The sequence below is a fragment of the Haemorhous mexicanus genome, chromosome Z (assembly GCF_027477595.1).
Source record: "Haemorhous mexicanus isolate bHaeMex1 chromosome Z, bHaeMex1.pri, whole genome shotgun sequence".
NCBI classification, from domain to species: domain Eukaryota; kingdom Metazoa; phylum Chordata; class Aves; order Passeriformes; family Fringillidae; genus Haemorhous; species Haemorhous mexicanus.
The window spans coordinates 59,907,252-59,928,200 of NC_082381.1; the positions used below are offsets into that span (position 1 = coordinate 59,907,252).

The following is a 20,949-nucleotide window of genomic DNA, read 5'->3' on the forward strand; positions in this document are numbered from 1 at the left end:
TGAGCAAAACCTGGTAGTCCAGGTTTTGACCTTTTGTGTATATTTGGCTATTTTTTTTTCTGAAATAAGGAAATAGAAAACAACTTATTAAGAATCTGCTTTCTGCTTGTGAAAGAAATTGGCAACAGTAGATAAATAATCAGATTGTCAGTGGGTGCAGACAAATGGCATGAAATTGAAAATTCATTTCTGTGACTATAATGAAATTTTTGCAATTTACTATCAACTTAATATGAAAACATGATTTTAAAGTTGTTTGTATTGGGATTTAATTTATTTTCTGACATCAGTGGTGAGATTCTTTTAAAATATTGGTTCTAAAATAGTGTGGCTTTTACAGTATCAAAGAGTAGTGGTAGTACATATGGGCTAAAAGACTGCATTTTATTGGAGTTTTGGGGAGCATGTTTTTTTGTTAGTTGCAGAACAAATAATTTAAATAGGCTACCCAGCTGAATTCCATGCTTTCATTTTAGAGAACAGCCTTACTCAGTGGACATTGCATTCACAATTTTTCTACCTGTATTCTTTAGCATATAGATGAGATCTTGGATTTTGGAGAGCAAGGATGGTATTTTAGTCTTTTGGCTGTTAATGCTAATATAATCAAAGCAAGATTAAAAGAAACTCCTAAATCAAGAGACCATCTTTCTTTTGGTTCTCTGATTTACGATTCTAAATGATTCTATGTTCTTCACAGTCTCTATGTTCATCAGAGTCTAGTGTATTTCCAGGGCATTGAATTTAGTCCAGGTAATTTTTACTGAAATATTACAGCTTTAACAAATAAAAAAATCAGGGAAAAGTCCAAATGTCTTAAAAATTGTATTTCTGTTCTTAAAAAGACTTGCTGAGATCTGTAAAACTATTTCAGTATTTTCTTTCTCAATTATTATAATTATTTATAGCTATTAATTATTAGTAGTATAGTATTAGTTTGATATTATTTTAAAATGTATCACTAAAACATAATTTTACAAAGTTGAAGGAGCAGCCTTTGGAATTTTACAGATTACAGATTTTACAGAGTATTGGTTCATGCTCTGTGTATTCATATGACCTTTTCAAAATTTAGAAATAATTTGCAATTTTAGGTTGCTTTATTTTTGTGCCATTTTAGAACTAAGAGTGAATTTTTGCTTCTTACAGACATCTAATGTCCAAGGTCCACGATCTGAATAATGACCTATATAGAATGAAAGAGAAGTGTAGAACTTTGCTGCCATACCACACATTTCATCTCTCACTTTTATACAAGGAATAATTATACCTATTTCTTACAATAGCTCTAATTGATGAAGGTAAACTTAAGCAAGTTTTTTCCTCTTTCCAGGTAGGAAGAGAATATTTACTTGACCTTAGGTCACTTGTGTGATTTTGTAGCCCTTTCCCGGCTTAGTTACAAGAAGAAAATTTGTTAAGAAAAGGAACATGTCTAAGTAGTTTTTTTCACTGACTGGAGAACCTACATGCTTTCACACTCACCTGTAGGAAGAAGTATACAAAACAATTCAGAAGGATTGCAAGCGTTAAATAAACAGGAATTACAACTATTATTAAGTGGAAGTCTTTCAAAGTTTCTAAGCAACATATCTGCTAATTATCCTAAAAATGTATTTATCTCTTATCTAAAAAAGAAATAATTGCATATGCACCGTCAAGTTTTACAATAACTTTTTCAGAATAATTGCTATGTATAAAGTAAGCAACATATAGATTTATGTACGGATAATTTCAATTTTTTGTGCATCCCATCTGCTGTCATGTCACTTTCTGCTGATAAAAATTCAACAGACTGTTTAGGTTCTTTGAAATGAGAACATAGTGGAAGTACTCTGGAGAATCCTTCAGAAAGATTTGCTAACAAAAGCAGGCACATTGGGTAAGAGGTAGTATTTACCAGATTCGGTCCACTGCACTTCTCCTTGTTTGAAAGACACGTAATATATCTTTAAAATTTAGCTTTATATCTGTTTTTCCTTTATCATGTCAGGCTTGGGAAGTGAATATTATGAACTGCAAATAGTTTCTCTGAGACAAAGGTGAACTCTGTCAGCAGAGCGAATTGCATCATGATCTGTCATTCACACTTCAAGTAATTGAATAATAAAACAGTGATTTTTACTCTGACTGTTGATGTAATAGGTTTTGACTCTGATACAAGTGCCCTCCCTGAAGTTGGTTTTTTTTTTTATTTTTTTTTTTATTTCTTTGTGATGATTTATGGATGTATAAGAAAATGTATCTACATGTCTCTAGAAATATATCTATGCAGCTAGATGTATCTCTATGCAAAAATACAGATTCACCACATACATACTCCATGCATTACAAAAAATTTGATTTAGTGTGTGACTCGAAAGAGACATGCTGAAATCACCTTAAGGAAAAAAATAAAGCTTCCTTTTTAGTTCACAGTTTATTAGAAGAGTGATGGAATCAGTGTGTGCACTCTAACAGGGAAAGTCTTGATAATAGATACATTTTTTTGCCTAATAAAAGGTCTTAAAGAGTGTCCGGGGAAAAAAAAAAGGAGTCATTCATATAGGTTCTCTTGTCAGTCTGATAATTAGGTAGTCTGATAATTCATACTTCTTGCAGATGTGTTGTGTGTAGACAAACGTGGTGAACACTGACATCCTGTTGTAGAGTGGATATCCATTGTTTTCAGGATGTGGAAGTAAGAATTCTTTTGCAGATCCATTTTCAAAGGATGTTTTCTAGTGTTCTAGTATTCAGTAGAATGTCCCCATGACCTTGCTTAAAGGTGAGCTTGTTTTTTTTTTAATTATTATAAAGATCTGCAAACATCACTTAGAAATTAGACAACCATCCTTTTAGGCAGTGGAGGGATCAGCCCATTTACCTCAGCTGCTTAAACACGAATATCTTTTTAAATGTTTACTGACCTTTCTGTAACTAAGTGGAATATTGGGTGTCTTAGATTCAGTTAGGATTAGGGTTCAATATTGTGTCTGTGATACTGAGTCGGGAATAAAACCTATTTCAGGAGTATTTATGCATACAGAGTTTGCTCATGATGGCAGATCCATTAGTAAGCCATAATTCACCTAACTTCCATGGATAACTGCGTAGGAGTAGGCACAGTTGTATTTGTGTGTAGTTGGATATTCCTACAGAAAAGTAGCCTAATCTTTCTGTGTGTTCATATTTTACCCTCTAACACAGATGTTACTTCCAATGTATATTCACAGAGCTCCAGTCTCAGTTTTCTGACATGTGCCTAATTTCTGAGGGATTTCAGTGTCTAAGTCTTCTTGGATTTCACTGTGAGGAAAAGGTAGGAAGCACTGAGGGTGACAGTGATTATTACTAAGTTAGAAGTCTACTTAAGAGAAAACAAAATATGAAGAAGAACAGTGTGTCAGCAGATTATTTTTCTATTATACTTCCGTAATTAAACAGTAGCAGAATATTGAAAAATGATAGAAATTAAGACATTTAAATACCATAAAAAATGGGAATGTAATAATATCAAATACCAATAAATTTTATGTGAGAGTCAGAATTGCAGAAATTATTGTAATCAGTTTGAATATAGCACTTTTCTTTAAAGCTTAATGAGTTTTGAATGAAATTCCACGTTTTTTCATTTGTCAGTTCTGTGCAGTGATCTGGTTTAGCATTGTATATATTGATCTTAAGTGTGAAGATTGCGAAGATTGTGGATCAGCATAAGATTTTTTTTTTTTTTTCCCCTTCAGGAATTTAAGGAAGTCTTCTCTTTACCTGCGGGAAGATGCTTAGAAAAAAAAGAAAATAGCAGAACATTTCTTTGAAATATTTTCAGAAAAATTTGCATTTCAGTTAGCATTTATGTGTTGCTGGATGCCAGATTCAATGCCAAATCAGTTGACCGCTTTGGCTGTTGTGTAGATGTGATTGTTCAAGATCTCAACTACAGAAATAAAGTCAACTTTATCGATAAAAATTTTAAAAAAAGATAATGCGATATAGGAACAAATGGATTACAGCAACACATTCCAGTACATTCCAAATCCACAGATAAGATGTAAAACAAACTCTCTGTAGATAAATTCAAGTCATCCTCCAAAATGAGTTGTAACCTACGGTACCTTAATAAATAAGTTTACGTCTTTGTCCTAGATCCCAGGTTGTCTCTGACACAAAGGCTAGTGGAAATCTGGTCTGGAAATCTGGATCTTCTATTACAACATTCAAAATAAAATTGTTTGATGTAGAAGTGTCAGTGTGATAGTACAGGATTTGTGACATGACTAAAGTAATATATCAGGACTGCTTATATTCTGGCCTAAAGATTATGCCTATATAGTTAAAAAAAAAAAAAAAAAAAAGAGGCACATTGGTTAAAATGGTTAAAATGTAAAAATAGTGATTCACATTTATTTGCTATTTAATGGACCTGACTTGCAAAAAATAATTCTTGAAGCAAAATATTTTATTTTTGCTTCCAGCGTCTTTAAAAAGAAGAATGCAACAATGACGTAATTTGTGGAAGTAGTCCTGGTATCCAAAGTGCTAATAACATGGAAATGATTGTGAAGTAAATTTTACAAAGAGTAAGGTAACAGTCTGCATATTGTGGACTTCAAAAGACATGAGAGACTCATTACAGGTAGCTGAGCAAGAACACCTTTATGGAGTTAGGATTTTGTTTTAGGCATAAAAACACCCCTGCTTTTTTCCTTCTCCTTTCCTTTAGCCTGTGACCTGCTTGTTTCTGTTTAAACAAGCATTGTTAACCTTGTGTTGGCAGCAGTGGGGGATCTGTTGTATGCAGAGATTAGGACTAAGAAATTATGGATTTGGATATCTCAAGGCATTAGAGATTGCTTGGGATACATCCCTACATTTTCTCACTTAATCCAGTTGTTTCTGTTATTCTAATTTATAAATAATAAATCATAATTCTCATGTATCATCAAGCACCTTTAGTGGGCAAACCATTCAAACTAGCACATCAGATCAACAGCTGAATAAGTTTCTTTAGTAGGAAACCTCTTTTAAAATTGAGGGCTTGCTGCAGTATGCAGAACACTAAGGAAAGGAAATACTCATAGTTTTTTCTCCTAACTTCTAACCCTTGAAATCAAAAGCACTTTCCCTACCCACTCATTTGCTGTTAAACCTCATAAAAAATGAGTCATTTTTCTTGGCAGAAGGTGATTTTAACAACATTTTGATATACATAAAGAGAGTCTGAAACATGAGCCCAAACTTGGACAGGCCACCAACATTTTTTTGGCCTTTTTACCTACACTGCTAAAGTAATGCAGAACATCTATAATGTGTACCTTTCTTTACAGTTTGTTTTTTTTTTTTTTTTTTAACACTGAAGAAGTAGGATTGCAAAATATTTTGAAAAATGTTTCTATTTACTAACAAGGTCCCAAAGTCATTCACATCTGTATACTTCAAATGAGGCTTTTCAGGATATTGAAAAATTGGTTACAGCTGGCTGCACACCCTGACAGTTGAAAATGAAACTCCCATACTAGTCATAACTAGCAATTCAATTTAACTTATGCACAGTGAGAGCAACAAAATGTAGTTTCTTTCCAAAGAGGCGACAGTGCAGTCAGAACTTCTGCAGCTGTCTTTTATGCATTGATAATTAAAAAAAAAAATCAAAATCCCTACCTGAAAAATACACCCTGCCTTTATAATTATCTATTTCAAAGTTGTAATCGAGCATTTCATTATAAAGATGCTAATCAATCCAGAACAATACTTCTGGGACAGCACAGACACACAGAGACATATCAGTTATAGCAGAAATGCTGCAGAAACTTTACTGGGTTTATAATAGTTGCTCATGCATTTCTGTTGTGAAAGATGAAACTCCCACAAGAGCCTTGCAGTGTTCCAAATAGAACATTATGCTAATCTTCTAGCTTTTAGATGTGTTGAAAAATAGTGCTTTTTTATTAGTATAAATAACCAGCATGAACTGATTAAAAAAAAAAAAAAAGTTTTCATTCATCTAGCCAGATTTTTAGTTAAAACTGATGATTGTAGGAAAATGAAGCCAAAACTGGAATTGTCTTTCTAGGTTATATTATATTTTGTTTTTAAATTATTTAACATATTATTTGCAGCACTCGCTAAAATTTGTCATAGAGATTTTATCTCTGTGAGATAAAATTCCAGAGGAAAATTAGAGCCTTGAGTTCCCACAGCCCTCATTCATAGTTTAATCTGTACAGCCTTAGGATATCGACAAAAGACTGGCAGTCACAACCTTGTGTTTCATGTGGAATTTGAGTGTCACCTGGGTGACATTTTTCTGGGGAAGAAAGAACATAAACATTTTTCTGCTTGTATTTGGGAAGCTGTGTTGTGGTCACATGGATGCTAATTATGCTAATGGACAGTAATATTATATGGCATGTTTCCTCAAAGTATTAGAAATAGTTTTGTTTCATGTTCTAAAAAGAGAATTAATGTAAGCTTAGTCTGTAAAAGTCCTGAAATACTTTAATGTGACTGTCTAAAGGCTTAAAGTTACTGTCTACTTCTGAAATGCCAGTCTGTGGTATTTTTTACAGAATGTGAGGTTAAAATTCTAAAATGTTTTTTTAAAAGCCACCTGTATGAACTTTTTAATATTTCATTAGACTCAATATTTTCTCAGTTGGTTTAGTAAGGAAACTAGTTCTCCACTTGAATTAGTTCATTAGTTTAATTTCATCATGGCTAATAAGGAAGTATTGTGTTGCTGAAGGAAAAACTCTTTATTTAGTTTGAATCTCATAGCAGTATGTTCACTGATTACTACTTCCCATCTAGAAATTCTGGAAAAGAAAAAGCTGAAAGCAGAGGGAAAATGAAGAAGTCCTGGAAGCCTTTATGTATGATGCACGTCTGAAAGGCAGAGAAGTTATCTCTTCTACTTCTGTCTTTTCATACCAATTTGAACTCTGCAGATCAGCTATTTTTGTAATTGTGTGTGCGTTTCTGTGTACCAAGTGTGTATTTGTGTATATTCTTAAACATTTGCTTTACTGGATGCAAAGTGTATTGTTTTAGCTTATATCTGTATTTTTTATTCCTTCTTATGCTGAGATTATGAAAGATACTAAAAATCTGAATGACAGGGGCTGTAATCTAAGACACCATCTTCTTTGTTTCCTCATCTATGTATTTTTTATGAAAGGTGACAAACATGACTAGGATAATAACCTTCCTTTTGTGTCATATCTTCAGTCTGTTTCTTTTTTATGACTTTTTACTGTTCATTTAGAAGATAAACTATGAGTAGTGCCTGCAGTTGGTTATTTCACCAATTTAATCTACTGTAATATTTCTTTCTCTGATTTTTCTTGCTCATTTATGAAAGAAAAGGCAACAGATTGCTTGTTTCAGAAACTGTGTCATGTTCATAAGCAGTGAGAGAGATAATTGAGCATATATATGAACGATTGGTATGCAGGAAGTTCTTTAGCAGGATAAAACTGCTCTAGTATATGTGTGGAAAAACAGTTTTTGGTAAATGTGTCCTCACTCTATAACATTGTGGCATGTCCTAGCCTTGTCACAATATACTCTTGGTATATGTGGTGTATAAGTTGCAGAGATATTTCCACAGCTGTATACAGTAGAGTTTAGATTTAGTTTTTCTCATGAAAATAATGAGAAAATAATGTTCATTTGGGTGGTAGCACATGCTCTTATTTTCATACTGAAAACTGACAAAAGATGCTGCAAAAGAAGGTGAAGGTTACGCAATGTCAGTATGCAATTCACACCTATGTTAAAAATTACCAGCTTGTTGCTAAGGCCAGCATATTTGTACGAATGAACTCACAGTTAGTTTTTCATTAATATCATCAACCCAAAAAAGATGAGTGCTTGAGAAGCTGTGGCAAGACTTAGATTTGAAACATTCTTGCTGAAATGTTTCCTGAGAAGAACATAAACCCAGTGAAGAATAGATGGAAAATATATAATGCATTTTAATCTAGTTTAGTAGTCTCTAACAGAGTTGTAAGAGGATGAACCACAGGCCTAAGAGGGATTTTTTTTTTTATTGTCATGTTCTTGTAGCTAAGACATGTGAGTGCCAAGTTGCCTGCACAAAACAGGCAATGAATGAAAGCTCTGGGTATGGGAGCTGCATCGTAAAAATGCAGAGAAAATCTTAAAGTCAAAAATGAGAAAGGAGTGCATGTGTACTGGTTAATGCTTTGTACAGTCTCAGGTTGTTTAAAGTTCAGTAACAGGTTTCACAGAGGAAATCTTTTGTTGATCTCAGTTGGCTTTCACCAGATCAAATACAAGAGGATTAAACTTTCTGGTTCTCACTTCCCATTTGAGGAGGATTGAGGGAGAGGTTCTATGAAGCACCTGAAACGCCAGTTCAAGTGGCCCTACTAAGCCACTCATTTCTTCTTATTACAAATAAATCTATAGTAGTTAATGAGGTCTGTAATGAAAAACATGCTATGAATCATGCTGTCTGGCTGATGATTTCATAATTTCATTTGGTATCAAACTGGCTTGTCAATATTATGACATTAGTTTGGTGTCTAATAGTATACCAATTCACTTGGTACTTTCCTTAATAAGGAAATTGCAGCAATAAAATATCTGTAGGTTGTTTTTGCCTTTTAACTCTCTTTCTCAGAGTTTATACCATTATTTTTTCTTTTTCTCTGACTGTAGTAAAACATGCATTTTACACTTTGCAGTTGTCATCTTTTTTCCAAAAGAAGACCTGTGAACAACCATGCACAATTATGCCATGTCTTAGGATGGGAAATGCATAGTGCTTTTATGGCTTCAGGAAGTTTTTGTCTTTTATTACCAAATAATTTTATAATGCCAACTACTTTTGAAAAATAACCATTTCAGCTCTCCATCTCTTCCTCTAATACAATTGTATTGCCATCAGCAACATTATAATAAAGTGCAGTCAGGCTAAACTAGCTGCAGCTGGATTGCTGTCCTGTGTGTACTGCAAATTCACTGTCTCAGTCAGTCATGCTTCAATCTGATTAGCCTTCAAGTATATTGGATAGTTTTGGAACAAAACCATTAAGTGAAAAGGAAAAAGAAAAGCCATTAAAAAAGAAATTGCAGAGAATGGAGAAAAAATACATTGTAATACTGAAGTTATATTTGAATTCTTAGCTACAAACTTGCAAATATATTTCTAGTTTTGTCTTAGTATCTATGATACCTGGTATGCTTCAACCATGCCTGATCCTAAAGGCGAAGAATAACCTGAATTTTTTGCAATAACCCTGCTGAAAAAAATACAGGAAGGGCAAAATGCTCCTGAAAGATGTCTGTTTAGATATATGCAATATTAACATGTCTGTGTCATGTGCACAGCAGTGGAGCTGCAGAATCATTCTTGTTGCTAGGTCATCCACATACCCTGCTCTGTGAGGAAGCAAGCCACAGATGCTGCCTCTGTGATCTGAAAACTGAGCTGCTCATGGTAGATGCTAGCTGCTCTTGGTAGTTTTGTTTTTTTCTAAGACTGCTGGGAGTATATGCTTGGAAGCTGGTGTTGGAGACCCTTTTCCTGGGAGTGTCTGATGAGTATGTGGTATGTGGCACAGTGGCTCTAAGAATGTTTTTGTATGTGGCTCACATACTCATAGATTTAGCCATTTCGTAGAGGTGGTAGCTGCACAATTGCAGTGTTGTTTGAGTAGTGTAACAGACAGTCAAAGACTGACAAACTGTGTATGGCAAATACCCTAGTACTAATGATACGTTCTTTCACATTTTGTTATTTTGAGGCAAACAAGACAAAAATCAGTCTGTAAATGTTTTTGCATAAACACAGTCATTGTATTGTTCTTAAACCAAATTTCAGAGGAAACAATTAATGTAATCATAGGATCCAGAACAACTTATGTTGGAAAAGACATTTGAGATTGAGCCCAACTGTTAATGTAGCACTAAGTCCATTATTAAACCATGTCCCTAATCATCACTATGTTTCCAAGTCTTCTGAGTATCTCCTGGCCTGGCAACTCAACCAGCTTCCCAAGGAAGACTGTTCCAATCCTTAGCCTGAAATCCATACTAAGGTGTCTAGAATCACCTTAGTATGGATTCAGTTCAGTGAGGAAATTTTTCCTAGTATCCATTCAAAATCTCCCCTTGCACAGCTCAAGACAGTTTATACTTGCTGTGTTGAGAAGAGCCTGATTCCCCACCTGGCTGCACCCTCCTGTCAGGCAGTTTAGAGACAGTAAGGTCTGCCCTGAGCCTCCCTTTCTCCAGGCTGAACACCCCCAGCTCCCTCAGCTGCTCTTCGAAGGACTTGTCCTCCAGACACTTCCCCAGCTCTGTTGCCCTTCTCTGGACGCGTTCCAGCACCTCAATGTCTTTCTTGTACTGAGGGGCCCAGAACTGAGCACAGGATTTGAGGTGTGGCCTTACCAGTGCTGAGTATAAGGGACAATCCCTGCCCTGCTCCTGCTGGCCACACTGTTGCAGGTACAGGCCAGGATGCCATTGGCCTTCTTGGCCACCTGGGCACTGCTGGCTCATGTTCAGCTGCTGTCACCAGCACCCCCAGGCCCTTTTCCTGTGGGCAGCTTTGCAGCCACTCTGCCCCAGCCTGTGGCACTGCCTGGGGCTGCTGTGACCCAATGGCAGGACCCAGCACTGGGCTTTGTTGGACCTCACAGCACTGGCCTTGGCCCATGATCCAGCCTGTCCAGATCCCTCTGCAGAGCCTTACTGCCCTCCAGCAGATCCACAGTCGACAATCACACACCCAAGTTGTCTGTGAATTTACTAAGGGTGTGTTCGACCCCCTCATCCGAATCATCAGTAAAGCTGTAGAATGGGACATGCCCAATATTGATCCCTGGAGGACACCATTAGTGAGTGACCTGGTGATTCTGGACACCTTAGTTTAGATTTCATCTTGTTTCTCTTCAGTGGCTGAAGAAAGAGTAAAATAACAGCATAGCCTAAATACTTACTTTAGCCTTTTTTTTTTTTTTTTTTTTTTTTGTAAGCTGCTGCTCTTTTTCCCCTTTTCTGTCTCTCTGTCTATCTTTCTGTCTTCTTGGATGCTTGTTTTGTTTTGTTTCTTTTTTTTTTTTTTTTAATGTCTTTCTTCCTTTCTCTTTTGTTTACTTGGTTTGGGGTTTTTGTTTTGGGTTTTTGTTTGTTTTTGGTTTGTTTGGGGGTTTTTTTTGTAGGTTTGTTGATTTTTATTTTAGCAAGTGTCAGAATAGAGTTAGCTTTCTTTAATTGCTCACACGTGCAAAGTCATAGCTGGAATATTTCAGGGTTAATGTATGCAAGTAATTTACAGGAGTCAAGACTGGGAGATTGTCAGAGTTTGTGTTTATTCAGCAAGAAGTCAGTCTTAGTGGAAGATGTTTCATTTGTCTGCTTAATGTCTGTGGCTTTGTGACATGGTTTAAGATATTTCCATAGATTCTCAATATTACATAGCTTTAATATCCATAGACAGATAACATGGTATGCTTTTCTCATCTAGCAAGACTGTTTCCAGCTCAGCACTTCAGCCATTGCCATCACAAAGTTTTTTTCTTGATCCATTATTTAGAGGCACCAAGTTAAGAAGTTAGGCAGTGTTCTAATTATTTGTTTCTGCATCATGTTCTGCATAAGAAAAGTTCTTATGATCTGAAAAAGTGACTAAGACAGCGGAAATTGGTAAGCATTGAGACACCTGTCAGCTTGGTATTTTAATCCATGATTTAGAATGGAACTGAAGCTGTATAAACATGAGGCTAGGCAAGGTTTTCTCTGTATGGTTTAAGATTCTGGTTTTTTGCTTACAAAAATCCAGAAACCTTTAACCACTTCCTATATGAGAAAAACATCCCAGTGATACGATTTCAAGATACCTTGCTGTTGGTGAGTTGATTTATTCACTAAACAATTTAATCTATTTGGTCAGTTACCAGAAAATCTACTCTGTTTTTCATGGTAACAGAGGAATCTTTGTTGAAGTTTAAAATAGAATTACAATGTAGAATCAGATTGATAAATTATTTTATACGGGCAAAATGCCACCTAGCCTTGCAACTCATTTGTGCTTTTATAGTGATATTCAAATGCTAGATAGTTCAAATGCTTGCATGGCACCAGAAACTTACTGCTTTAGGATGGGTGCTCATTCATCTTGGAATAACTGTAACAGAGAAATTCAGTGGTGACAGAGAAGCATTAGGGTGAATTGTTATCCAGGGACAGATAAGACTAAACTTTTGAACACTCACCACAGCTGTCCTTCAAATTTCCTTAATCATGTGTTTGTATTTTGGATTTTTTAAAAATAAAAGCATAATGAAACATGGAACTTTTCCAGCAGATCGACTATGAAAACATTTATCATGTTCAATCAATAAAAGAGCAAGCAAAATGTGTAACTTCTGCTTTTGCCAGTTGCCCTTATTGCTTTGGAAAATAAATTTAATTCTCTTTAAAAGACATTGTTTTAGCCAGAGGTGTTTCTGAATTGATTTTGATTAAAGAGCTTATGAGAATTAATTTTATGCATTATTTTCTATTCTTTCTGGTAATGATTCAGCTGTCAGTTAGGTTTTTGCAGCCAAGATTTTTCCATTAATTTTTTTCATTTTATTTTTAAGGAGGGGTCATGATTGATATGCAAATACAGGAAGTATTTGCACCCTTTCCATCACTAGTTCTTGGACTATTTTAAATTCATATTTTGTATTTCTTCTCTTCCATTTCCATGGTATTAAAAATCTGTGGCTTGGAAATGGGTGTAATTCAGGATTGTGGATGTGATGAATGAAATGTAAAACAGAATTTCAGCACTGTCTTCTGTTTTAATCTTTGCTTCCATGTTTTCTTAGAGAATCACCTTTTTTGGTGGGGTTTTTTTGGTTTTGTTTTGGTTTTTGTTGTTTTTTATGGTTTTGTTTGTTTGTTTGTGTTTGGTTTTTTTTTCAATATAAGGTTACTTTCCTATGGGGAAATATACAGGGTTTCTATGGGAAGTCCTTGGGACAAACCAGAAATGACTGTGAACTAAAGTCATATCTCTGAACAATTTAACACTTCAGAAAAGTTGAACCAGAAATTCTGTTTGCAGCACAAATGAACTCTCATCCCTTCATAATCCCTTTCTTCCAAAATTTTATAAGTTACTGTTTGCTTCATTATTTTTGTCAATGTGGCTCCCTACTTGTGTTATGAGTTCTTTTTTGTCCATGTTCAAGGCTTTTCTGACAACTCTTCCCTGCTGAGCTGAATTTCTGTGTCAGCAAGCATTTAAATTTCCATTCCGGCATGGAAAAACAAGCTGATAAAAAAAAAAACAAAACAGTGTTTACTTTTTGTTTTGTTTTGTTTCTAAAATTTGCCCCCAGGTATGCATTTCCTATAGCTGTCTTGGAACAGGAGCCATCTTGTGAGTACCATGGTAGTACCTAAAAGATTATTTTTGCTACCAAAGTAAACAGGCTCCAGGGAAGCATTTCAGGGTTGAGATGTTTCATTCACCCAGCTGATCCTTTTGAGGATAATTGGTGCACGTGCCAATGCCCTGGTACTATCCACTGCAGTGCTCCTGCTGAGGAGAATTCTTTTTTGTCTCTGCATTGAACACTCTGGAGAGCTGCACATCTGCACTTTTACTGATCCTATTAATAGATACTGTTAATCAGGGAAAATCTATCCTCTTACTTACTTGTGTGTTATTGTTAGATGTATTACCTAGTTTTATGGATAGCTCTTTTAGAGATATTGAAAGAGTCATTTGAAATAGGAATATTGGAAGTGTCATTTTTGATTATTTAATACTGCAACTATACAGCACTTAATTTAAAATAATAACAGCATTTATTAAAGCTTCATAAAGAGAATTTTTTTCCAAAGAACTGTTGACCTGTCTTTAGTTATTGTGATCATCTGCCAAGGAGAAACCCCATCTTTCTGCCCTGGTGCAATGTAAATGTTGTAACAGGGGCTTCTAAGTGAGTACCTCACCCAGGATTAATTCTGCAAGGCAAGTATTGTTCCTCTGATGACAAAGCTAGTGTAACCTGGTGCTGCAAATGCTGTTTGTATTTTCACCGTCTTTGACACCCCACTCAGAATGTTACAAACCATCATCAGGAGGAAACAGAAAAGGAAAGGAACCTAATTTAATTTTAAAAATAATAATGCTTTAGATGAGTCTTTCACTTTGGACTACTGAGGTGGCTTGGTGTGGAAGCTAGTAGTTGTCTTGGTAATGTCATTTAGTCCTTATAAGCAATTGCATCTTCATGTTAGTTTTTACAAATAAGCCTGTATACCACGTGATATGATGTCATTGTTGGTACAGTTGTCAGTAGTAGGGTCTGAAGATTGTTTTCCTTGTGGGTAAAGCAGACTTTTGTGGAGAGCCTTGATATTACTGAATATCTCTTGACTTGCTTCTCTCTATGTTGCCAGCCCATCTCCTGCATGCCTCCATTGACAAGTGTATCTTCAACTTCAAAGAAAAAACAACCACCATCTTTAGTCTAGTGCTTATGTTTCCCTAGCTAGAATACTGGAAGTTTGCTTGAAGGCCTAAGCAGGTAAAAAGGGAGAGCAAACAACAAGCACAGAGTGTCCTGGAAACCTTGATGTGTTCATCAGGTTAGCTAAAGCCATGACTCTGGGAAATGTGAAAGAAAGGGAGTACTGAGGGCTTTCTTTTTATGACCTGAGTGATAATGAATATTACCTTCAGAGCAGACACAGAGTGCTGTATTCCCAAGTGGTTGTATGTGCATTTAGAATGAGAGAATGGAATGAGGTTTCATTAAAAGGAAAAAAAAAAAAAAAGAAAAAAAAATCTCAACCTTTTTTTTGCCAGGTTTTGTGATACATCCCTTCATTTGCAGACAGCTTGTAGAGGATGAGTGCATGTTCATATATCAGGACCATAAAGTTTTTAAAATTTCTCTTTTCCCCAAGCAGACAGTAATGTTTATCCTGTTTGCCACCACATTTAATATTTTGATGGGAGTGCTTGAAATGTATGAAAATAATGTGCCCCAGTGCCCCAATAAAAAAACTGTTGTGGAATACAAGTACCTTTGTGGTCACCATTCCCCCCCTTGCCACTCCCTTTATTGATTATCAGTATTGTTTCCTCTCTGCTTCTGTCCCTTAAAGGAGTAAGGGAGTACTTAGTACCCACCACATTTCTCTGTTCACCTTCACACATCAGCCACTATGGCTGTGTATTAATGAAAAGATAGTTTTGCTCTTAAGTGAGCTGCCTGTAGAGATAGTTCAGGGCTCCCCTGTAACTCCTGCATTCCAGAAGAAGCAAAATAAAAATAACCTTTTCCTTGAAAGTACATTTCATGCATCTCCATCTTTGTGATAGTATTGGAATCATTACACAGCAGTTGGTTCTGATACGCTTGCACAGACACAAATTGAGTCCGACAGGACTGGTGTCTCATGGACTTTGCTGTCATTTGAAATGCTGGCATGAAGATGGTAGCGATGAAAGGGGAGAGCTGGTGCCTTTAGCATTTTGCCTATGAAGATTTCTTAGGCTTGTATTTTTTGTAGCAGTAGCTGATTCAAAAGATAGTTTTACAAAAGAGATTTGTAACATAGTGTAGATTTCTACCAGCTGCTCATGTCTTTTCTTCCTTGAGTAAATTCTTTTGAGTGTTTCTCTGTACTGAAAATAGGCTCTTTATGCCACCCACAAAACTGTAAGATCTAGTTAGTGGAATAATAATTAGTATACTTTTTTCTCTGCCCTCTTGGTTTTTATCTTGACTGCATGGAAGCCACTTGTGTGGTAATGAAGAAGGTAGAATCAAACTTAACAAAGCCTATATGTTGCTGATCCTTCAGAAAGTATAATTGCATGTCATATTGTTTTAGTGCTAATGTCACACTGCTTAGGGATATCTCTAGTATTTCGTGACGGAGGAGGAAAAATATTTTTGTATTCCTTAATTTCTGTTATTGTGGCATATTTGTACAAGGATAAAACACTGTTTTTTCAAGTTGGGTACTTGAGCTGTGGTTCTACCAGTGTATCATATTCAACTGCACATTGTAATAAATTAGATGGATTTAATTGAGATCTCAGCTTTTTATTCAATGCCAGATTTCTGTTTTTCTATTTGGCATAATTCAGATATGTGCAGGAAATCATAACAGGAATTTTAACCTTTGAAAGTTGCTGAACAGTGCAATATGTTAATAATACGTTCTGAAGTAGAGTTTGTGGTGTTATTCTTACCATATGCCAGGGCATCAACTCCCTGTTGGCATACGGATTTGTTATGTATATCTAAGCTGCTTTGATTACCTTCTTGCAACATGAGTTCCAGTGATGTCTTAAGCCTCATCATACTAGTTTCTTTGGTTTAGGACATGCTATAGTTCTAACTAAAGATTCAGGATGTGACAGTTGCTTGATTATGTGGTAAAAGTACACTAAGAAATGCATTGTAACAGTGCTAACATATACTGTCTCTTGGATCTTCTTGTATATACCAGTAGCTTGAAATTAATTATGTTTCTTCCCCTTTCTGCCTTACCCTTCTGTCTGTTAAAATTGTTTTGCCTCAAATTGTGAATTCATAAAAAATAAGAAAATAAAAACTTTAGTCTATTTTTGCTAATTGTCTTTTTATCTTTTCACAGGCTCTGAAAATACTTCATCTGAAATTTCAGACTGGACAGACTCGCAGTGGCTTCTAAGCCAGTGAGAACAAGGCTGCCAAAGCATGCTGGTGCCAAGCTGTCGGATGATGCACGTAGTCAGGCCAGTGGTGGTGCTCCTGTGCTTGCTGCTCTACGCTGATGCTGAAAGTAAGCTTATTATTCACTTATGCTTAGGTCTTGGCCACCATGAATAGTTTTGTTTTCAGCTGGTAGTTACTAAGAATCTCAGAATGAGTTTCCTTTTGAGTGCTTCTTCAAAAACTTTGAGGTCCTCTCTAGATCACAACCAGTATTTGAAAAAGATTGTTTATGCAACTTCCTTACTGTTTCTTCTTCTTAATGCCCCTTTTCTTAAGCATGGAGTGGTTCATGTAAGATGGTGATGACCACTGTCACAAAGTTACACAGTCAAAACAAAGACCAACCTTGCTCACCAGACATTGGTCAAATATCTTAAAGATGTCTGTCATTCTTTGAACATTTCTGTCTTAACTTTGATTTAAAAAAAAAAAATAGACATCCCCTTCCCAATTAATATCCAGTCCAATTAAAATTCCTGTCCCTTTGTAAGTGCTACAACAGCTGTTCTAATGCATTATTTCCGACAGCTGTCGCAGAGTACAGTATCCAAACAAATCAAGCAGAACTGACAGCTTAGTGGCTGGCCTAAACATGTGACAATTCAGTGAGGAAAGGCACCTATGTTTACTTGTACTGAGGGGAAACTGCTTGAGTTTGGTCAATTAGGTTATCTATTAATGGAAAGATAATATCTTCTTTTTAATTAGGAAATCATTAGGTCTGCCTTGTTTACATGTGTTCCTTCTCCCAGCTGTCCTTTGACTTCTTCCACAAGTAATGTACAAATGAGAAAAGCCATTTGCTTTCCACCTGTTGATTTGCAGGTTTACTGCAAGCTTATTGTTAACACTGGCTACAAGCTGACTGCTAACATTCACTTCATTGAGGGATATTTTCCTACTTTTCTACTAGCTTCTGACTCCATGCAGACACATGACCAATCAATAACTTTGTTTCAGCTCTGTCTTTAGAAGACTTATGTGTTTTTTCACACGTGGTAAATTAAGTAGAACCACAGTAATAGAATCAGCTTTAGTGAGGATAGATGAATCAGTTTTCAATAAATGCATGCCGAAGAGTTCTTAATCGCCCACTTATCACCTGCACTCCAGGTATATGGAGTCACAGCAGTAAAAGAGATACCAAAATTTTTCCGTTTCATGCATAATAAGCTTTCCTTTTTTTAAGTGCAGATCTGTGAAAGTGAAGTAAATGGAAGAAAAAAGGACAAAACATACATGTTTGTTGTGTACTGACAGCTGAGATTCTTTGGCCCCTTTCCAGTTAGATAATGACCAGCTGGGATGATTGTGTCTAAGGTGAAGCCAAGGACATTTTAACACTTTAGCCAGCAAATAATTAATTGGGAAGTGGGCCCATATGTTGGACAATTTACCAGTTGTAGTATTCCACCTATTTTAAAAGTTATAAGAAGCACAGAGATTAGTTTTTTGTGAGATCATGATTTTCAAGAATTTAGGTTGCTTAAATAATTATATATATATATGCAAATGGTATACATTATATGGCATTAATTAAATTGTTTGTCATATATATGTTGATGTGACTCCGTTTAATATTGCATTTATACTGTGAATGTTAAGTTAATGTTCTTCTATTTTGCTTTTTTCTTTGAGGGTCACGGTATAGTCACATTTTATCTTACACACACTAGGACACACATTGAATCTCCACAGACGTAGTTATTTTATGGTCTGGGTGAGATAGGACAGCATCTGTGAGCATTAGGTATGCAGATACATGGAAAGGTGTGTCTTCATCCAGGATTAGTCCTCCTTGCCTGAAGAAAAGTTCCTGCTGTGCTGGAGTTTCTCTGCCCTCTGCCTCTGCACGTACTCTTGCTCCTGTTTTGTCTTGCTCTTTCTAGAAGGGCCCCATACCCTACTTTGCCCTAGTGCTTTTCTTGAAATTCTTCACAGAAAGTGGCAGGACCACGTTACTTCATTTTAATGGGAAGAGGACACAGAAGATGAGACAAAGGGAACAAGAAAAATTGTCATTTTTTTCTCTGTCACTGTGTAAAGACTATGCTTTCCTTTTTTTTTTTTTTATTTTGCCATTATTCTCCTGTTGCTAACATCAAGGCACTGCAGAAGAGAAGATATATCTAAACATTGACACTACATTGTACACTTTCTAGAGTAGTTGTAAATGGGTAAGGAGCTCATGCTCTTCCAGTCTCACTGTCTGATCACCATGTGGGGGATTGGTAGCACCAAGTAGCAAGCCAGCGTAATGCTCTACTGAACTGGTTTCCAGTGGTAGTCCTCAGTACTTTTGGGTTTACATACAGCCTTCACCATTGAGAGTGAGGGAATGAGATTCCTTAGTTTCTCTTCACCATTGTGAAACACCCCACACTCTGAAATGTGTTTGTGTGGGGTGATAAATGTACTGTGTCAACAAGTATATGTGCAAACTAGATTTGATTCTTACTCTTAATCCAGAAACTAAATCTACATTGACTAGGAAAAGTAAGCAAAATTAAAAGGTTGCAAAACTACCTTTGCTGTTTTTACCTTTTGATGTTAGTAAATATGATGTGATACTTGTAAATACAAGAAGTGAAAAATCTCAAATATTATGAGTATTTTTTAGATGTCTTCTTTTATGTTTGGTATTTGTAGGTTCAGTGCACACTAAGAAGGAGTAAAGCACATTTTCACTGAAGAAAGAAAGTACTTTAGTTCATTAGTCTTTATTGGGGAGCAGCAATCTGCTAGTCTACAGTGTTTTTCATTGGGTGGGATGTGGTGTAGATGGTAATGCTTCACCACAGCTCCTGAGATATTAGTAATATAGCTTTGTTTGTCATAAGTACTGGGTTTTTTCGTGTTCATTTAAATGAACTGACAGAACAGTAACTATCCAGAAGCTTTATGCAGGTTCATCTCTTTAATAATGAGATGCATAAATGTTTCAGAGATTCCTACATAACATGTTTCTTTTAAAACTATCAAATATGGTACATTATTATGTGTTTCTGACCTTGCCAAGGGTCGCTGAGCTCACTTAACCACTGAGATCAAAGAAATATAGGAAAGAGAAATTCCTTCTTAAGTGTAATTCCTGGTCTTTCCTAGTATTCCAGGTTTTGAAAATTCCTGTAGTTTAATTTCTATTAGTAGAATCAAATATTTTTCTGCAGATAATCTTCATCCTGCTTTTCAGTAATTGAGTTGATTCTTGTGCTTCCTGTTCCTTTTCCACACTGAGAAAGGCCTTACCACACCAGCATTTCAGAATTAACTGCTGCATTAACTGCTGCATTAATTCTCTGCAGTAACTTTGTCTGTTTAGTGCTTTTCCTTCATTCTTGTTTACATAGCTTCTGCTCTGACATTTTTCTTTTCTTACTTTTGTAGAGATGCTGTTTTAGAAGAGAAGAAAAATTCTCTTTTCCTTCATTAGAAGTGTTTGCAGCTTATTGTAAAAAGGCAAACAGAAATACTTACTAAAAACAATGCATTTGTTGTATATTGCTTCTATTCCCAATTGTTAGAAATATGAATAATGCTTTGCTTGTTCTTTGGCTTCTAATGCATGTTATGACAGTTACCATCCTGCAGGGAACCACTGTACCATCATATCATCATCTCTAGGCCAGGATCAGTTCTGACAGGACAGTGATTACTTATAACAGATGTTGGGGTAATTGAGACAAATTCTTGTTTAATAGGATGTAAAGGCAGTTATTTAGGATTGGTGAAACCATTTTTTCCTGTATTTTTTTTCCTATTTTTTAATAAATTTTGCTTTTAAGGAATATGTGTGTTTTTCCCTGCTTATACCACTCTTTCTCTTTAAAAACTTTTTATGTGCTTCTACTATTTGGAACACATTATTGCAGTCCATACTGAATTTTCTTCTCTCTAAGCACTTGTGTGTAAACTACCCAATAGATCTTTCAAAGTGATTAAATTACAGAAAGGAGTACTGTTACAGTCAGTCTTACAGGTGGACATACATGGTTCACAGTAAAAAACCCCAAACCCCACTGTTTCAGAATAAGTTCATAAACACTATATGCAATGAAGCCCAATCTGGAAATTACTTTTTTGTACATGCACTTTTGATAGTTAGTGAATTTTTTCAGAGTAAATTGGATTTAAACTCCAGTATATTTTAAGAGGTAATTTCAATTGAAATTGATTGCCTTCAAGTATGGGCAGTCAAAAAAAAATTAAAGATAAA

The 20,949-nt window shown here is 35.7% G+C and overlaps 1 protein-coding gene across 1 annotated transcript in view; it reads left to right on the forward strand.

The window, feature by feature from the left end:
• Window positions 1-20,949, forward strand: part of PTPRD (protein tyrosine phosphatase receptor type D) — a 368,121-nt gene that overhangs the window by 65,632 nt on the left and 281,540 nt on the right. The window contains exon 2 of the mRNA XM_059874048.1: window positions 16,633-16,800. Coding sequence (XP_059730031.1) covers window positions 16,716-16,800 — 85 coding nt within the window. The 5' untranslated portion in view covers window positions 16,633-16,715. The remainder of the gene's footprint in view (window positions 1-16,632; window positions 16,801-20,949) is intronic.